This window comes from Pongo abelii, chromosome 3 (assembly GCF_028885655.2).
Source record: "Pongo abelii isolate AG06213 chromosome 3, NHGRI_mPonAbe1-v2.0_pri, whole genome shotgun sequence".
Taxonomy (NCBI): Eukaryota; Metazoa; Chordata; class Mammalia; order Primates; family Hominidae; genus Pongo; species Pongo abelii.
Window position 1 is genome coordinate 164,115,221 of NC_071988.2, and position 18,648 is coordinate 164,133,868.

General features: G+C 34.8%; 1 protein-coding gene across 9 annotated transcripts in view; it reads right to left on the bottom strand.

The window, feature by feature from the left end:
* The window catches only part of INPP4B (inositol polyphosphate-4-phosphatase type II B), an 829,855-nt gene that overhangs the window by 120,441 nt on the left and 690,766 nt on the right, over nucleotides 1-18,648 (bottom strand). For all 9 annotated transcript variants that reach the window (XM_024245636.3, XM_054553363.1, XM_054553366.1 and 6 more), the window contains 1 exon segment: nucleotides 9,589-9,792. In XM_024245636.3, coding sequence (XP_024101404.1) covers nucleotides 9,589-9,792 — 204 coding nt within the window.

Genomic DNA, 18,648 nt, shown 5'->3' on the forward strand with positions numbered 1-18,648 from the left:
GCATGATGGTGACTCAGCATGTCACATAATTGTGAGCTTAGTAGCATCAAGAGAAATCCTGACTGCTTTGGAGCAGTAGTTAACTTAAAAAATATATTCCGTAATGCTTAGCCAACCAACTTTTTCTAAGGCCAATTTTTGATCAGAAAGAATGTGAAGACTAAGCCAGAGCTGATATAGATGTACAAAATAGCCTGATGTATCTGTATTTCCATGAATAATTTCTCACTTGTCATTATCAATTTCTGAGGACTTTGATTAGAAACAGTCAGTGAATTAACAAGGCCAATCCCATCTTTAAAAAGAAGCTTCCATTTATCCTTGATTTTGACTGACAGCAATATGCTCTATACTGGCCAAGGTCTATAATACTGCAAACCTTTATTCTTTCAAGAGCTGGATAGTTTTTCTCTCTGAACCCTTTATCCAGACTGTTAGGTAAATTGAGTTACACTTAAAATATTCTATGTTTCAAACTGGCACGTGTATAGCCTAGGGTATCTCTTTCTTTCACACACATACACACGCACACAGACACACACACATGCCACATATCAACATACACACATCAACACACACACATTCACTAAAAATAGCCAGACAAACATCCACCAGATGAGATTCCCTGATCTTTGCTTCCTATTGGTCCTCCTGCTTTAACTTCACCTATTTCCTCATGTAAAAATACCTGACCTTCATCTCCCAATAACTACACTCAGTTTAAAATTCGCTTCTGGCCTTATCTGGGAAAGGAATCCCTTGTAACAAAAATGGACTCAATTAGCCATTGTTTCTCCAATTTTGACCTCTCCATATTCCCCTGGCTTGGATTTTTCCCAGGCCTGTATTATAGGCTATCACAAAATCAGGTCTGTCTATGAGTGCCACATTAATCTTCATTGATCACCCTCTTCATTTGATTATTTCTAATCAAAAGCAGGCTTAGTACTACAGCCAATATTACATTCTTCTCTCAGCCTGGAGGCACATCTATAGTTGGGTAGACCTAGATAATTCTTATTTCTCATTAGTCTTCAAAATGAAACCTTCATCCAGATGTCTTCTTGCAGTCTTAGAAATATGCGGTTGCATTAAATCAACATATATTTACTAGGCATCTGCTATATGCTGGCTTAGCGCTAAACGACAAAGATTTGAAGGAAACCTTGGAAGATCTAATATTTCTAATATCTTGAAACATGTCGGCTTTTATACCTAGAATACTTTCTCCGTTATCTTCCATCAATCTAAATTCTTGCCCTTTCAAATCTCACCATCTCCAAGAATGTTTCATGATTCTCTCCTTTCTCTTTGCCTAACACGCTTTTTTTTCTTTTTCTTTTTTTTTTTTTTTTTGAGACAGAATCTGGCTCTGTCCCCCAGGCTGGAGTGCAGTGGTGCAATCTCGGCTCACTGCAAGCTCCACCTCCCGGGTTCATGCCATTCTCCTGCCTCAGCCTCCCAGAGTAGCTGGGACTACAGGCGCCCGCCACCATGCCCGGCTAATTTTTTGTATTTTTAGTAGAGACGGGGTTTCATCGTGTTAGCCAGGATGGTCTCGATCTCCTGACCTCGTGATCCGCCCGCCTCGGCCTCCCAAAGTGCTGGGATTACAGGCGTGAGCCACCGCGCCTGGCGCATTTTTTTCTTTTTAATAGACTGTGTGCTCTATAAATGAAATGACTGTTATTTTTTAATCCTTTCATTCTCATGTCTTAGTCCTAGAGAGGAAATAGATGAATAAAAGAAGAATGGATACAGGAATAAAAGAAAGAAAAAGAGGATAATTCTTCCATCTTTTCCGACTGTCACATAACGACACTGAATATTTTTGGCATTTTTAAATTTCAAAATTTCTTCTTCTTCTTTCTTTTATTTTTAGAGATAAGATCTTCTGTTGCCCAGACCAGAGTGCAGTGGGGTGATCATAGCTCACTGCAACCTCAAACACCTAGGCTTAAGCAATCTTCCTGCCTCAGCCTCCCAAGTAGCAGGGATGACAGGTGTCTGCCACCACACTTGGCTTGGCATTTTTAATGTGTATCACACAATCACCTGCATCCTTGGAACATCTTTCAATACCTCTGCTCATTTTATGAGTTCTAGTCATCTTACTTAAATGAGATGATATGACTGTTAAGCTCAGGTTTCATATAAGTGCCTATACCACTGTTGCATACTGTTTATACATATTGAATATCTATTGACTGACTTACTAATCTGTTATTTGGTAGTAAAAATAAATTATCCTATAAGAAGTTCTCATTACATGCATCTTCAAATGAATTTATAACCAAGTTCCTACTCTGAATGGCTGCATTCAACCTAATAAATGCCACATTATGCTAAAGCTTTCAATTCAGTGCAAATATTAAATAAAACATTTAATAAGTAAAAAAATTCCACTGATTGACTAAAGCTTTTAACTTTAAATTGGTAATGGGATGTTATCTGCACACCATTAGATACTTGCACAACTGGTTGAAATGTATGACATTATCAGTTAGTGTGTTGTGCACACCATTTTCAAACACTAATTCTTTTTAATCGTATAAACCTTGATAAATCAAGCCAACAGTCTACCTATATTTACCATAGTGTTTCCTTCACTTATTCACTAAATTTTGGAGTTAAAAAAATTTCTGTTTGGGAAACAATATCTCACTATTCAAAATAGAATATATTAAAGTTTGAGGGCACTTGAAAGTGTACGTATGCAAGTTTGCACATTCATTATACACAGCCACATCAAAATACCTGATATTGAACCAGGCATTATAAATGTCTAGAAAATATCCAAGGGAGATGACATTATCCAATATAGAACTGCAGGAAAATCATTACATTGTTTTACATAATCATTACATTATTTCATTACATTAATAGAAATAAAATATCTATTAAAATACAGGTTTGAATTGGAGGATGAGCTGCTGATATCAGCAAGTCTATCCATTCACTTATTCCTACATTAACTCTGAAAAAGACATTGAGCTAGGATGTATAGGATGTGTTAGGTGTTATAAAACAGGGGTTTTATAGGTGAAAATATTAACTGCATGTGGGAAAATCTAGAAATTGGCAGGATTTCATGAATACGCATGCACATAAAGATTTCATCTGGGGTTTCTTTTCTTTAATAGAACATTTTTGCATTTTATTGGACAGTCATGAACTTTGCTTAATCACCTTTTGTGGACATTAATATTGGATAAGTATTCAAAGCACATTTCTCTTGGGTGATATGGACTGGAGAAGTTCAGGAATGTTTCCCATCCATCAAGAAAACAGAGGATAGAACACATTCAGTTGCCATACAGGGAACAACTGGCCCCATTCTCCCCGCTTTTGGCTGCCCTTTCTGACGGTGAGAGTGAAAGCTTTGAGTGTTTCCTCCTCCTTTTAAGATTAACAAAACCATATAACCCTATTATGTGTGACTTAGGGATAAAAAAAAGAAAAAGCTGGGACAAGGGGCAAATAGTCGCTTTCAATTTGTATTTGCTGGGAAACTTCTGAAGAAATCATTTCTGCGTAACTAGAACCTTTGTTATCTGCACATTAATAATTAAATAAAGTTGCCATCACTGGTTTCTGGAGGCTTCCGAAGGCCTTCATTAGTCATGACCTTAGCTTTGGTAATCTCGGATTTTCTGTGTCTATCTTGAATTTTACTACTTTCTATATTTGAAGATATTTTGAAGATGACTTAAATAGTCACTACAGAGTTGATTAAGACCCTAGGAAATATGCACTAGGGAGAGGGGGATATTTTGCAGATGGCTAGAATAGTCATCTTAGAATTGATTAAGACACTGGGAAGTAAGAACCAAGAAGAGAAGGACATAGCTGGGTACTCTTCACTGAAGGGGAGAAACAAAATCCTCAAAAGGACTCATGAATTATAGTGGGAGAAAAGCTACTGGACACAGTGCAGAATTATATTAAGCTGAAATATTCTGTTTCAAAATAAGAAGACAAATAAAAATAATCTGCAGACAAATTTCAAAGACATTAATTTATTCTATAAATATGTATTGAGTACCTTTCGTGTTCACATGCTTCACTAACTGTGTTAATGCAACAGTGAATGAGACAGTTTTTTTCCTATTAGAGCTTATAAAGTTCATGAACACACGGATAAAACAGACATATAAACAACTGATTATAATCAGTGTTCACTAGGCTATGTGCTCCTGTAATATAAGAATAATGCTTTATTATACAAAATGATTTGAAGTTGGATATATATATACATATACATTAATATATATACACACATATATATGCATCTGTCTATTACTTACAAAATTTGGAAGTAAATGGCCATATTTTAGTAGACATAATACTCATTTAGGTAACCAAGCTATAAGGTGTTACTTTGAAAAAGTTTAATCATAGACTAATATCAAGTAGTCTATAAAAATTTGTTACTTCTAAAGAATGAGAATGATTTACCTCCTTCTTATTAAGATCAGGACAATGGTTTTAAATCACATCTAGCCAATCAGATAACTGAACAAAATCTTTTGAATATTAATTTTCACAGGTACCTCTGCATTATGCATGGTCTCAATGTTTTTCTGTAGAGGTAATGTTTTCTAAGATGGACAGAGTAGTTGGACAAGAGAAGTTGGGAATATAGATCACTACAGATTTCCTGTGGAGATACCTGGATAAATATGTTTTATCCTCAACAGTTAACAATGCTTGCAACTGTCGATGCTCACTGCTACCAATTATGGCAGTATAAATAGCTCTTCAATGCTCCTGTCAAGCTTGGCCCCATTATGCCTAGTGTTCCATTATTGGAATGCTAAGCATGCAGAGTTATTTATATCCTACTGCTCAAGGTCATCGCCAAGGTCTGATTTTTCACTCATGCAGACATTCAAAAAATTGCAACCTCAGGCATAAATGGGTTAAGCATTCACATCTGCTGTAGGCATCATTAAAGAAAGGTATAGTACAAAATGAACTGTATAAAATTTGTAAGGAATATATCAGAAGATGGTTCATATAAATCTTATTCCCAAACACAATCTTCGGTAGTATTGAGTTACAGAATGGCCACAAATTTTTAGGTTATCTATGGAGTTTATTAATAGGATGTTTTACATAAATATGACTATGAATTTGTGCTATTGTTTCTAAAGTCTATAAAATTATTGAAAAATTAATATGGACGGATCATCCATTGTGTTTATGTAACATAAACACATTTAACATAATAAGAAATAGCAAATGTTTGCCTAGCTTAAGAAAGAAGACTAAAATTTTAAATTTGGTTTATATTTGTAACATGAAGGGAATTAATTGGATAATTTGGATGCTGAAATGCCGCTTGATATAGAAATGTAGTTCAATTCAAAATGGGTTTTGTGTATGTCTAAATACTAAGAATTGTTTTTCTAGTTTTGTACTTTGCTAGAATGGATCAGAATATAAAGGATCAGAAGTTTCTTTTTTAACAATTGATTTGAATAGAAGTAGGCAGATTTAGCCCTTAACCTATCACTATAGTAATTTTGAAATTAAATCACAGTGTTCCACAGAATTTCAGAATTATTAGAAACCACAAAAACTAGGTCAACTTAATAGTTTGGTTAAATGACATGCTTTCATATTTTGGACAAACTGATCTTGGGATCCCAGCTGCTGGAAGCATCTGTTGCAGAGATGTAGAGAAAGAAAAGTAATATGTCATCTTAACTGGCTAAAAGAGAACGCTATGTTAGTCTATTCCTTAACACAGATTGTTATACAATCCTAAATATTCCTTTGGGGTTTAATTGTTTACTAACTTTTCAGGAAAATAAACCCTCAAAGCATTCCATTATTTAATAAGTAAAATTCAGCAAATAATGGACTTTTTTGTAAACATTCATTTTAGTTTCAATCTTTACCATATTGACTAGATAATTATTATCCAGATTCATATGCCATCAATTTTGTCAACAAAACAAGTTGAAAAGAGAAAGCACAGCCTAATAGTGATTTAGAGTGAACAGGATTCTCTTTTTTGACTTCAAAGAATGGTTCTTACCTGCATCAGCCAGGTAGGATTTAAGTGTAATCTAATACCATTTATTTGCTTCCCAAATACTTATTATAAGAAGCTAAATACAGTTGTTCGAGTTAGGTAATTATTACAGTCACTATTAGAAATTAAGTAAAACAAACAAAAAATGATTAATGGAATTACTGTAACCTTACTTGCAAACGCAGGCCAATTTAAGTGATCAGGGAATATCTTCTCATAATATCACAGAAACCCAAGTAAATTAATTTAAAACACTGAATTACTACCAGCATTGACTAGACTTGTAATCAGCACTGAAACTTTTCTAACAACTAATTAAAAAAGGAGTATACAAAGTTATGTTTCTAATTCATTTAATACCACAGTCTCTAAAGGCATTTTCAATTAGCTACATTTTCTTTAGTTTTACTCAATTTATCAAAGTTAGATAAAGCTTTGAGAATAATGTTAAATGTTTATGACTCTGGTGAAATATTGTTTCTATCTTTTTATAAGGGATTTCTATCCTTTGATGAAGGAATGTTTTCAGTAGAAAGCGGTTGCTAAGGAAAATCAATGAAAATGTTATATACCAAACAAACTCGGTTATTGTTTGCAAAAAGACTAATTATATTACAAGGAGAGAATTAGAAGTAACTTGTCTGAGTGGGAAAGATTTTTCTTGTAATTATGGTAAATTTAGACAAAGCTTGTACATGCTTTCCAGAAACAATGAGTTCAGAAGGAGGCTTAGAAATGACATTAAGGAGATGCAGAGAGCAATGCAGCCCTTCATTATTACCCAACCCTTTTGCCTTTGAAGGACAACAGGAGAAACTGAGATGACACCCTTTCATCAACTGGAGAAAAGAATCAGAAAGACTTTTTTCCTGGTGGGAAGACTAGAAAATATTCCCAAAAGAATAATGAATGCTAAACAAACAACCATGCCACCTGATACTCCAGACTTGGCTGGTCCATCACAAAGCCTGGAATTATTCTCAAATTTTTCACCTTACTCATTAGCTCAAGTACTCATTTCTTCGGTGCCTATTTGAAACCTTCACCACTCCCTCCAGTCCTCCCCATCTTTTTCTCTTAGCACATGATTCTACTTTATGGATAAAAGCAGCCATCCAGCCCCACCCACCCTCACATCTTCACATCCTCCCTGCAGTCTCAGGAGAAGGGCCTGTTCTTCCACCTGGACCCTACCGTTGACTTTCTCCCTTTTCTTGTAAGGACCTTGCTCCATCAGTTATCACCTCTGTGCCCTCACATAGCCTTTGGAATATAACACGCTCAAATTTCACTCACTTTAAAACAAAACATGTAAATAATAATAATCACAGGCACAAACACACACAATAACTACCTCTCTCTGTATGTCAGCTATTATGACCCATCTAAAAGGGCACCACATCTTCTTTCTTGAATGGTTAACTTATACTCAGATTTAAATCTCCAGAATTACTTCTGGCAACACCACTATGGCTACCACATTCTTGCTGTATCCCATGTACATCTCTAAGGCTGCACCACGATTGTCATTTGTCTTTCTACAGCCCTGAATAGGGTGTGGAGTAACTGAAGGCCCACGTTGTTCACCTGTTGTCCCCAGCATGTGGCACAGTGAATAAGGCAGAACAGGTACTCAGTAACACTGACTGAAGGGAATAGTGCTCTGTAAACCTTCTCAACTAATGATACAGTCCCCACTTTCTTCCTTCTTTGCCCATAAGACAGTTCTGGACTTAAAATTTTGAGTTGAAGCCATATTAGCAGAAACTGTCTTCTATCATGTCTCTTTCTAAGATTTGTTGCAAAATGTTTTAACTATTTGTTAACATATTTTTATCTATCACTAGACTCTGAGCCCCAAAACTAAGGATCTAACATTACTTACCTTCCCACTTGAAATACTTAATAAAAGGTTTCAAAAATTGTCTAAAGAAAAGGAAACAAGGAAGGAAGGAGAGGGACTATTTTCAACAGGAAGAAGGGGTCAAGGTGAGGGGGAGGGTTTGTAAAACACAGTGAGTTAAAATGAGGGGGAGAAATTCCAAAAGTCTCACTTGATTTAATATAAAATGGTAATTATTTGTCAAAAGGTTAACACTGTATGTTTATTAAATAAAATATATCCTCTTTTCTGTATGCACTCGAACTCTTCAAAATTCACAATCCACATTGTATGACATATCTAGTTTCCCCACTTATCTCAAGGGATAGTATTAATCTTCATAATAAGATTATATACTTTATATTACTTAAGAAACATAACGATAGTACTAAAGTAATATAATGCATTTGCCTTGGCGTTTCCAGGAAATGGAGTATCATAACATGGGTAAATCATTGATTTCATGACCACTCTGAGAGCTAACAGAACACGTGCTGTTATTTTCATTTCACAGTTGAGAAAATTGAACTTCAGAGAGGTTAAGAGGTGTGTACACTTGGAACTGTGAAAAAAAACTGAAGAAGGTGAAGGTAAAAGGGAGAAAGAAATACTAGATATGGTCTTTGAAAATGCTTCATTGGGAGAAATGCAATTTTAATCACCAACGACTAACACTTACTCAGCATTTACCTCTTGGAGCCCACCTCTATCTTTTTTGTGATAGAAATTTTACCAAAAGAAAAAGCAGGCATCACCTCACAGCCTTTCAGATAACTTTTTTTTTTTTTTGAGAGGCCTGTGCCTTTCAAGTAATTTACTCCCCAAATGTTCTTAAATTCTAGGGTGGCAAGAAAAGTAATTGTTAACTAAAAGCTTAACATCTAATACAGCTAACACACTATTTTTTTTTGTTAAACATATGATACAGTAATAGGTTTCCCTTTGTGTGTGTGTAATATGCATATACTTTGGAGAATTCTTGAATAATTTATATGTATGGATTCAGTAGTAACACCCTGTTCCACTGCCATGGTGCACCTTCACGTTTCTCCCATTGTATTCGGCCCAACTAGAATTTCTCTCACCATATTTATTTCCTTTGTTTATTCATCTTTCCTAGCTATTTTTTCATATCCTTGTATGAGGCCATTCTTCTGTAAATTTTAGAGCATCTAGAGCAGCATCTTACATTATAGAATGTTGAGCAAGAGGGATTTGTGAGATATCTATGTCTACTGTCGTTTAAATGTGAATAATTTTAAAAAGCACTTCCAGAACCAAAACACTGAATTGCAACAATGAAAATACTTGTTGCATCCAAGTAGTAGTAACATGGAGGATTTTTTATTCTTTTTCTAAAAAATAACTTTCATGTGTTAGGTAGCTTGGCAATAAATAAGGAAACATAGAGTCTTGTAACTGTGGCATCTTTACTTGGATGACAGATTCTCACTTATACATACAATTCATTGGCTAGCAAGTAAATTTTATCAGGATTTCAACTTCCAAAAAAATTGCCCCTAAGGAAAAATGTGGCCTATTTATCCACAATCTGTTATAACTTTTTTCCATTTTTTAAAATGAAAAGCAGAGCTATCTGATCATTTCTACCTTATTTCTCATCGCTAAACATTGAGAGGCAAGTGATATACAAGAGACTTACCCACTCTTCCTCATCGTAGTCTGAATGATGTGGTATGGAATCCTGCCCTCTCATCAGTGGGGGTTGGTCTTGGGGACTGCTCTCCTCTGTGCTGCTCTTAGGAGAGGGTGGCTTCTTAAGAATGCCTCCTGGCCTTGCAGTGTAGAGTGCTAAAAGAGCACTCCTGACAAGTTGATCCTTGAAGGCATGTACAAAAAGCTCTGTCTGGAAAGAAATTGACAAGGATTAGAAACACCTTGGTAGGCATCTCAGCATAGAGCTGTGAAAAGGTCAATTGCAGATTTGTTGGTACTTAAGTGGTGTGTATGGTGGAAAAAGTACAGACACCAAGGGGAGAAAATGATTCATACCAATCAATGGAAAATAGTTTGGTTTTGGGATGCTGCCAAGGCCTTAAGTCCTGCTATTTTAAAGTTAATGCTGAGGTTTTAAATGCAAAATAAACACCGTCTGTCTCCTCAACCTTCTCCCTTTTAGTTTCACAAATCCTGTCTTTGGAAATGAATTTCAGTGGGGACAATCATTTGAACAACATCTACCTGCTGCAGCTTTCAAGTCATTCCAAACACTCCTGAAAAGAAGATGCAATCAGGCTACGTATATTTTACTAAAACCACAATTACTTTTGCACTGGCCTAATATATTTTAAACAGTTAAAGACTAAAGAAAGACATACGTCCTTAAAGGAGTTTTTTTTTTTTTTTTTTTTTTTTTAGTATCATAAACAGATCTCAACAATAGTAGAAATGGCATAGGCAGACTTCTTCATGAAAACATCGGGCCTGTTTTCCTTATTATCACCTCCTAAATGCTCTGTTCCACTAAATTGTTTCAGTAATGCTTAATGTTAACGAGGTTACTGTGAAACTTGGCATGTAGATTTTACAAGCTGGTGGCAAATACCTAGTACATACTATAGCAATGAAGGCTTCCCAACAATAAAGAACTTTACAGCTGTACTTTGCAATTTCCTGATGAAATGTTTAACAGTTTCACCTTGTAATAGACTGAAGGGTGCAGTAATTACTACACTTAGCATGCATGTGGCCTAACAATCTGTTCAAAGAGTGAGATGTAAGTCAAGTAATGGCCCATATTGTTAACATAGTCATACTCTGTAATCTCTTAGGAAGGGACCCTTTAACTCATAGCATTATATTGAATAATAATTGATATTGCCACCATTTAATGAGACACTCTTGATAATGCTGGCTTCACCACTGATATAAGTCAACATCATTATTTCTTGGTGCACTCTCAATATGCAGTCAACAGTTCCAAGCCTAACTAGCAGTCACTAAATTATTTAGAGTAGACTCTAAATCTTCTCGTTGTGAGCATCAGCAACTAAAGAAAACCAGTTAAGCCCCATGCAAAACAGGTGCCCAGTAAGACTTTGTTATATATGCATAGTTACTTATTTGCCATAGATCATAAAATTCTAGAGGTGAAAGGGATCTTAAAGTTGACCTCTTCATTAATCAAGATGAGAAAACTAAGAAAGAAGTGTGGTGATATGTTTTAGGGAATACTGTATTGGCAGCACAAATGGAACAGGAATGAAGCTTTCTAACAAATCAGCAGCTTTCTCCCTTATTCCACACTAATCACCACCCGCCATAAAACTAGATGTTTCTGTCCTTCTTCCTCTTCTTCCCTAACCCCAACTTTCCAAGTATTTTGAACATCTACCAGTTCTCATAAAGTGTGCCTATAATGCCTGTGCAACTACTTTACTGCTAAATTTTGTTGAATATTTTAAACATCCTATTATTAGTCCCATTGAAGCCACTTTGAAGGTAAGAAAACAAAACATGAAAAACATAATTTATAAGAATAAAAGATTGAAAAATATTTCAGAATAAATCAGAAAAACAAAATAAAAAGCAGTTTATACTAGATAGGCACAAAAAGAAGTGTTCACTGATGTTCACAATGAAGCATTAAAATGAGAATGAAAGATATAAAAAAAACTGATGGAAAAATTGGCTAGACAGTACTCAAACAAGTCAGTGTAGTCATAGCAAAATGAGGAAACATGTCATTTACATAATTTTTTATATAGCATGGATGTGCTTATCAGTGTGACTTTAAATATTAAAAGCATGAATTTACTCCCATTCAGCTTAACTAAACAATTTCTCTGTTGATGGTTTCAATAAGTTCTTTTGATTTATTTTTAGAGCCAAACAACTTGCCTTCTTTGAATTCCTGTTACTACATTTCAAGTCTCCACAATACTCATATAATTGCCATGTAGCTAAATATTCATTCACACTCAGTGAAATCTTCTCTAGCACTTGTAATCACTATCAATTCCTTTCCATCACATGCACATGCAGAGATTCCACTTCATTTATTCAAATCTAATTTGAGTCGATTTACCACCAAAGGCAAGGGAGATCATCCAGGAGGGTCTTGTGGTTTTAAAACCCAGAATTTTTTTTGGATAACTGAATACAAGGCTTACAATCTTAAACATAATAATAGCTAATCTTTCACTTTGTGTCTGTACAGACAAAATTTATCTGACTTCTTGGAAACTCTCTGGATCACCAGTATCCTGTGTATAGAATCATATTTTTTAGAAAATACTCAAATGTCCCATTGTAATATCCATGTAACCTGAAAAAAAATTTAATTTTTTTTGACCAGCACTACTTAGTGATGTAGACCAGTGTAGACCATTGATGTTTCACAGTCAAATAAATCATCTTGAAAAGATTAATGTAGTCACTAAATCCCAACACAGCTGTATACAGTAGTCCCTCTTAATCTGTGCTTTTGCTTTCCCATGGTTTCAATTACCTGTGGTCAACCTTGGTCTGAAAATATTAAGTGAAAAAAAAGAAGAAAGAAAAAACTAAATAGAAAATTCCAGAAATAAATAATTCATAAATTTTAAGTTGTGCAGCTGTTCTTAGTCGAGTGATGAAATTTTGTGCCATCCTGCCTCAGATTGCCTGGGATATAAATCACCCCGTGTATCCATGCTGTATATGCTACTAGCCCATTAGTCACTTAGGTGCCATCTGGGTCACCAGATCGACTGTCAGGTTATTGCAGTGCTCATGTTCAAGTAGCCTTGACGTAGAAGCCTAACACTACATCATTCCCCTCACTTTATCTCGTCATGTAGACATTGTACCATCAAACAACATCACAAGAAGACACGTGAGTACAGTACAAGAAGATATTTTGAGAGAGACCACATTTACATAACTTTCATTATAGTATATCGTTGTAATTGTTTAGATTATTAGCTCATGTTAGTCTCTTACTGTGCCTAATTTTAAATTAAATTGTATCATAGCTATGCATGTGTAGGAAAAAAACAGTATATACAGGGCTTGGTACTATCAGGGATTTCAGGCATCCACTGAGCATCTTGGAACATATCCTCGTGGATAAGGGGGAACTATTGTATTGCTCTTCTTTCAACTGGGACGATACTAGGAAAGTTGAAGTCATGGAAAGGATGTGACCATATCACCGAGTTGCCTATTGACTCTTCTGAAAAACCTTTTCCTTTTCTCATTTAGCGTGAACTACATTAAATGAAAAAAGAAAGTCTATCTAAATGTTATCATAAGAGTAGGCCAAACAATTTATTTAAAATATCAGCTTAATAATATTGTGTAAAAAGAATAAACTCTGAACATAAGGCAGATCTATTTTATTTTTTCATATTAGAAAATGAAAGAGAAATGTTACCTTAAAAAAAGAAATGTTTTCTAGCCTTCTGACATTTTTCCAATTCATATCCCCATACAACTATTCTTCAAAGCAACACACAGAATTATCTGCAAGCATAAAACTACTAAAAATTACTTCTCCTGGGGATGAATGAAGAGAATTTCTAGTTTCCTGAATATTAATGGCAGAGGAATAGTTAGGACATGTTCATTTAAAACCACTCTTTTTCACTAGAGATCTCAACAAAGTAAAGTTCTATTCTACCTAGAAATCTCCTTATTCTCGCTGAAAAAAATTTAAGGCAATACCTAATTCCATCTGTAATACAGAAGCAGCCAATGGCATATGCAAGTGATTATTATTTTAGTAATCATCTATGCAGCAAGAATCCTGTTTATTTTGATATTTGGTATTTTGAAATTACTTGATATAGGAATAGTGCTATACTCTGTCATTAGTGCACTGATGTATTTTCAACATTCCCTAAAAGAAAGCATATTAGACTAACAGCTAGGAGGTTACTTAACATCTGGGCAGCTCATATATATATTATCCATTTGCCCTTGGAAAAATCACATAATCATTTTTCCTAGTTTGCATAAAATTAGGAATTGCCTACCTCTCAAACTCATATGGGAGTTCATTGTAAACCCTCAAGTGCACTCTTTGATGGTCTTTTTATTTATTTATTATTTTATCTTACTTTTATTTTTTATTTTTATTTTTATTGTAGAAACAGGGTCTCACTATGTTGCCTAGGCAGGTCTCAAACTCCTGGCCTTAAGTGATCTTCCTGTCTCAGCTTCCCAAAGTGCTAGGATTAAAAACATGAGCTACTGTGCCCTTCCTAATGCTTCTCTTTCTTGATTGACCTTTTCAATTTCTTTTCTTGACTCATCATTCTCTGTTCACCAAAATGTAGTAAGTCAGCCCACACTTTCTCAAAAGCACTTTTTTCAGTGGTGAGGTAATCCATTTTCCCATAGCTTCAACTGTCAGCTGTACACCAAGGTCTAATAAATCCATCTCTATCCATCTCCTGAACCAGCTCTATCAACTGTTTTCATTGAAAAGCCCTTAGAGTTCAGAAATGCCAGGCTGAACTCAAGATTTTGTTGTTGTTTTTTTATTTTCAGTAATTTTGTCCTTTCAAGATTTTCCATTTCAGTAATATCATTAGTATTCAACAACTCAGAGTCCAAACCTCTGAATTATCCTCACTAATGCCTATTTTCTGGATTAGTCAGCAATTTATTCTACTTATACTTTTACAATAATTTCAAAACTCGATCCTTACATTTCCACAGCTAGTCCCACTTAAGATCCTTTCTACATTCCATAGGGATACTTTCCACAGTCTCTTTATTGGTTGGTTCACTTTAACTTGTCTTTCCTTTACGATGTTATCAAAGGCCACCAATGTTAAAATATATACTTCTGAGTTCCAACCTTGAACTACAATACAAATACAAATATAAATGAGAATTTGTATTTTTAGCAAAGTCCCCCAGAAGCATTACTTTTCTTTTGTGATGCCCAGTAATGTTCAATAATTCAAATCCAGTATCTTAACTCAGCCTATGTATTGTTATAAAGATGACCTTCATAAAACATGTATCTAATCCTTCCTCATTCAACAGCCTTCTCAGTGCCAACAGAATAACATTTCTCTTGAATCAATAACTAGGTGTTAGATGACCAAATTATACGGTGTTTTTCAAGCTATGAAACATTGCTGAAACATTCACATTTCCAAAGTGTGCAAATAATTGTGTACATAACAGTGATACATGAAAGTTGCAGGTCCATATCCTCCTCCGCTCTTTTTATCCTCAGCCTTTTTGATTTTAGCTGTTCTGGTAGGTGGCTAAGGGCATCTCATGATAGTTTGAATTTGCATTTTTCTAATGGTAAATGATGCTGGGCAACTTTGCATGTGTTTATTTACCATTCATAAGTCTTCTTTGGTGAAGTATATTTTTAATTCTTTTGCCCATTTTTAATTGAGCTGTTTGTTGTATTAAGTTCTAAGAATGCCTTATATATTCTGATACAAGTCCTTTAACATATGCATATTTTATAAATATTTTATCCCAATTCATGACTTCTTATAGAAGTTTGCCTGATTTTATTCTTTTACACTGTACATTAAGGTTTATGATCTATTTTAAGTTAAATTTTATATATGTATGAGGTAAAGTTAATTGTTCTTTTTTTTGCTCATGGATATCCAATTGTTTCTGCAAAATATGTTGAAAAGATACTGTTTTCCTCTGGCTAGCCATATGCAGAAAATTGGAACTGGACACCTTCCTTACACTTACAAAAACTAACAAGATAGATTAAAGATTTAAATGTAAAATCCAAAATTATAAAAACCCTAAAAGAAAATCTAAGCAATAGCATTCAGGACATAGGCATGGGGGCATGGGCAAAGATTTTATGATGAAATCACCAAAAGCAATTACAACAAAAGCAAAAGCTAACAAATGGGATCTAATTATACTAAAGAGCTTCTGAACAACAAAAGAAACTATCAACAGAGTAAACAGACCACCTACAGAGTGGGAGAAAATTTTTGCAGTCTATCCACCTGACAAAGGTCTAATATCCGGAATCTACAAGGAACTTAAACAAATTTACAAGAAAAAAACAAACAGCCACATTAAAAGTGGGCAAAGTACATGAACAGACTCTTCTCAAAAGAGACATTTATGTGGCCAATAATCAGATAACAAAAAAGCTCAACATCACTGATCATTAGCTAAATGCAAGTCAAAACCACAATGAGATACTGTCTCATGCCAGTCAGAATGGTGATTATTAAAAAGTCAAGAAACAACAGATGCAGGTGAGGCTGTGAAGAAATAGGAACACTTTTATACTGTTGGAGGGAATGTAAATTAGTTCAACAACTGTGGAAGACAGTAGTGTGGCAATTACTCAAAGACCTAGAACCAGAAATACCATCTGACCCAGCAATCTCATTGCTGGGTATCTACCCAAAGGAATATAAATCATTCTATAATAAAGATACATGCTCGTGTATGTTCGTTGCAGCCCTATTCACAATAGCAAAGATATGGAATCAACCCAAATGCCCATCAATGATAGACTGGATAAAGAAAATTTAGTACATACACACCATGGAATACTATACAGTTATAAAAAGGAACAAGATCATGTCTTTTGCAGGGACATGGATGGAGCTGGAAGCCATTATCCTCAGCAAACACACACAGAAACAGAAAACCAAACATTACATGTTCTCACTTATAAGTGGGAGTTGAACAATGAGAACACATGGACACAGGGAGGGGAGCAACACATACTGGGGCCTTTGGGAGGATGGTATGGTAGGGAGGGAGAGTATCAGGATAAACAGCTAATGCATGCAGTGCTTAATACCTAGGTGATGGGTTGATAGATGCTGCAAACCACCGTGGCACACGTTTACCTATGTAACAAACCTGCACGTCCTGCACATGTATCCTGGAACTTCACATTAAATTTTTTAAAAAGATACTGTTTTCCTAATGAATTTCTGCTGTGCTTTTGTCTAGTTATTTGAACATACATGTGTTGGTTTATTTCTAGACTCTCTATTCTATTCCACTGAACTTTATGCCTTTGCTACACTAGTATGTTACAAAGGACATAATACATTGGTATTATTTTTATTTGGAAAAGTAAATATATATATAAGAAACATGTTTGAATTAATAAAAAATATATTCACATATTTACGATTTTTGGCATTGCCTATTCTTTTGTGTACATTCAAATATCTCCTGGTATCATTTCCTTCTTCCTGAAGACTTTCCGTTATGATTTGTTGTAGTACAAATCTGTTATGAAATTTCTCAGCTTTTGTTTGCCTGAAATGGTCTCCATTTCACCTTTATTTTTGAGAGTTAGCAGGATTTTTTTTTTTTCAGTAGCTTGAGGATGTGACTTTATTTTCTTCTGGCTTGCATAAAGCCTAATAAGAAGTCTGCTATCATTCTTGTTGGTGAATGTCAGCGAAACATGTGCCCTTTTTTTCTTTTATTTCTTGGTTGTTTTCACAATGTTCTATCTCTGTTTTTCAGCAACTTGATTATGATGTACTTGAGTTTATTTTTCTATATTTATTCTGTGTGGAGTATATTGAGCTTCTTGGGTCTGTAGTTTCATTAAATTTTGAAAAACTTTGACCATGATTTCTGCCAGTATTTGTATGCTTCCCTCTCTCCCTTTTTTGTCATTTCTATTTATATTCCTTGATTTTTCTTCTGGTCACGGATCATATTTTCCTGCTTCGTTGCATGCTTAGTATGTGCTTATTGGATGGCAGGCATTTTGACTTTACATTCTTGGCTATCAGATTTTATTGCATTCCTTTAAATAATGTTGGATTTTCTATAGCAAAGTAAAATTACTCAGAATCAGTGGGATCCTTTCAAGCCTTGTTTTCAAACCTTGTTAGGGTAGACTAAGAGCAGCCTCTAACCTAAGACTAACTTAGTCCCACTACTAGGGCCATACACTTCTGAGGACTTTACTCAATTCCTGGTGTATTAAAAGGTCTTACCACTTTACTGGTGGAAAGATAAACTATTACCGTGCCTGTGTGACCACCAGGAATTGTTTTATAAGCTTATTCCTAATATTTATTTCTGTGGACATGGGTAGCTTATTCTCATGCATACACAGATTGGTACTCATAAAGAGTTAAAGGCACTCATTTACAAATCTCCAGGGTTCCTTCTGTGTGAGGCTCCTTCCTCTCTGGTACTCTGCTCTGTGAATTCTAGCAATCTTGGCCTCCCAAACTCTAATCTCTGTCTCTTCACCTTGAGAAGATAATGTTTAGGTTCCTTTTTGCTACAGCCTAGGAACTGCCCTAGGAAGAAATCTAGGTAGTTATAAGGATCACATAATTTGTTACCTATTTTCCAGTGCTTAAAAACCATTATGTCTACATTTTGTCCACTTTCTTGTTGTTTAAGGTGGGAGCGTCCATGTTAATCCATCATAAACAGCAGAAGTTCTGATTCCATAAATTTTATATATAGCCTCATTGTCAATATTATCTTACATTCTTATCTTTATTTTGCTTATTGTACAATTTTCTAACAACAATTTTTTTATTGTATACTATCACTTATTTCACCAATTAAATAATTACCATTTAAAGGCAATTATGAAAAACAGCAACATAAGTTCTATCCTGAAATTTCATTTTTATCTAAACCATTTAGTCTCAAGTTTCCTTAGACTCCTAATACATACTTTCACCAACCTTAAAAAAAACAAACAAAATTTCTACTCATTAAGTTCTTTCCCAAAGTTTGGGACTGAGATAGACCTAAGAGTGGTTAC